General features: G+C 49.7%; 1 protein-coding gene across 1 annotated transcript; it reads right to left on the bottom strand.

Annotated features, from left to right (window-relative positions):
- Positions 1-233: 233 nt before the first annotated feature.
- Positions 234-561, bottom strand: PtA15_11A53 (uncharacterized protein; the record flags this gene model as incomplete). Its single annotated transcript, XM_053161458.1, has 2 exons — positions 234-489; positions 548-561. The coding sequence occupies 2 exons, from the start codon at positions 559-561 to the stop codon at positions 234-236; spliced, it is 270 nt and encodes an 89-aa protein (XP_053024921.1).
- Positions 562-1,647: the final 1,086 nt, after the last annotated feature.

Below are 1,647 nucleotides of genomic sequence, written 5' to 3'. Positions count from 1 at the left end.
TTGGTCGGCCGAAAACGCTTGTTTCTGGTGGCCGGACTAGCTGCGGGGAGTGGCGCTGAAAATATGGCGGCCGATTGAGAAGGCACAATTGAGGCCGAGCCAGGCGCGCTGTTGTTGTCTTTCAAGTAAAGGCAACAAAACACACAAACAGAAGTAATTGTCGGTTCACCTGCAATTTGAAGGAGAGGAGGACGTTTGAATTCACCTTTCTCACCGTCTTGGAATGGATCACATCAATGTTCTTGCCAGGCCTCAGTTTGGGCCCGGATACGCTCCCCATTCACATTGGCCAGAGGTTTTGGCTTGAAAGTGACTGAGGTTTCGACCTTTGGGATCTTCTTGGGGCGACCACGCTTTGCCGGAACCGCCCGAGAATGAGGAGGAGGAGCTGGGGTGGGGGCCGAGGAACTTGGACGGCCACGCTTTGCTGGGGGTGCAGCAATGCTGGAGAAATGCCAATCTCCGGAGCCGGGGAGGGAGCGGAGGTTACTGCAGCAGCCATGCTTGCTGGACGTCGAATCCGGATCTTCAAGGATTATTCATGTACACGACCCTGAGCATCGCCAGCGGCAGCTGAAATGTCAAGTGAATGGAATGGTGGTTTTGGCCAAAGTGGTGATGTACGAGATAAAGGATTGTGATTAGGATAGAAGAAAGTAGTTAGCACCGAGTGGATCAATATCTGGGGGAATTGGAAAAGGGGAAAATGGAACAAATTGCGAGTGGGGGTTTGTGAACGTACAGTTGAATCCAATCCTGAGTTTATGGCAAGTCTGGTGTGATTCCGAGGTCAAAGCGGTCCAATGATGAGATGTTCCGCGGCCATTGGCCAAATCGGCGGATATCCAATGATGGTGTGTTCCGAAATAGGAGATTTTGTGCGAGCTTAACTCTGAAGATGACTTGGAGTGTAAAACATATTATGTAAATCTAATTTCACCCGCAGGGATTGGCGGATTTGCATGCCCTGCAGAGGTCAATGTTTACACTTGGGTGTGAAAGTGTGGCTGCGGCGCCACTGGATACGTTTTTGCAGGCTGTGTGTTACATGGCATAAGTTTACATGCGGTGGTTTTGCACGATCCAATGTGAATTTAATTTCACAAGCAGTCATGTGTACTTTTACATTGGGGTGTTTTGCATTGACCAAAAGATGTAAACTGTAGGTGGTAAAATTCCTCCACCCCTTAGATTGGGTGGTCGATTGATTCCTAGGGGGATTTCCTCTAGCGGAGGCATCAGAAGACAGTTGAGAAGATCCCAGGGTAGAGCCGGCGCCCTGAGGCGTGCGCCGCACAGGATTTTCAGCCGCGCTCCCCATCATAGCTCGTTGCCAAAGCTCCTGCATGAAATTCTGGTTCCCGCTGCCGGAGGTCCAGCCAGCCGGCTGGCCGGGCCGCGGCGACCCCAACAACAAATCTCTTAATCCAGGCATATAAGTAAATAGAATCTGAATAAAAATACAATTTCAATTGTGATGGACAAGTATGAGTAGTTTGAGTATTGGGTGGAGGAAATGGTGGAAAAGACGCTGATGGGAGCTATTAAATACCTTATCAGTCTGCTAAGAAATATATTACCTGATGCCAATGCTTGTCGGAGTGATTGATGCTAGCTGATCGGAGTACCCCTGAGCCAGCCAGTTAT

Source organism: Puccinia triticina, chromosome 11A (assembly GCF_026914185.1).
Source record: "Puccinia triticina chromosome 11A, complete sequence".
Lineage (NCBI taxonomy): Eukaryota > Fungi > Basidiomycota > Pucciniomycetes > Pucciniales > Pucciniaceae > Puccinia > Puccinia triticina.
Note: the sequence above shows the minus strand (reverse complement) of the source record. Positions and strands in the feature narration are given on the sequence as shown.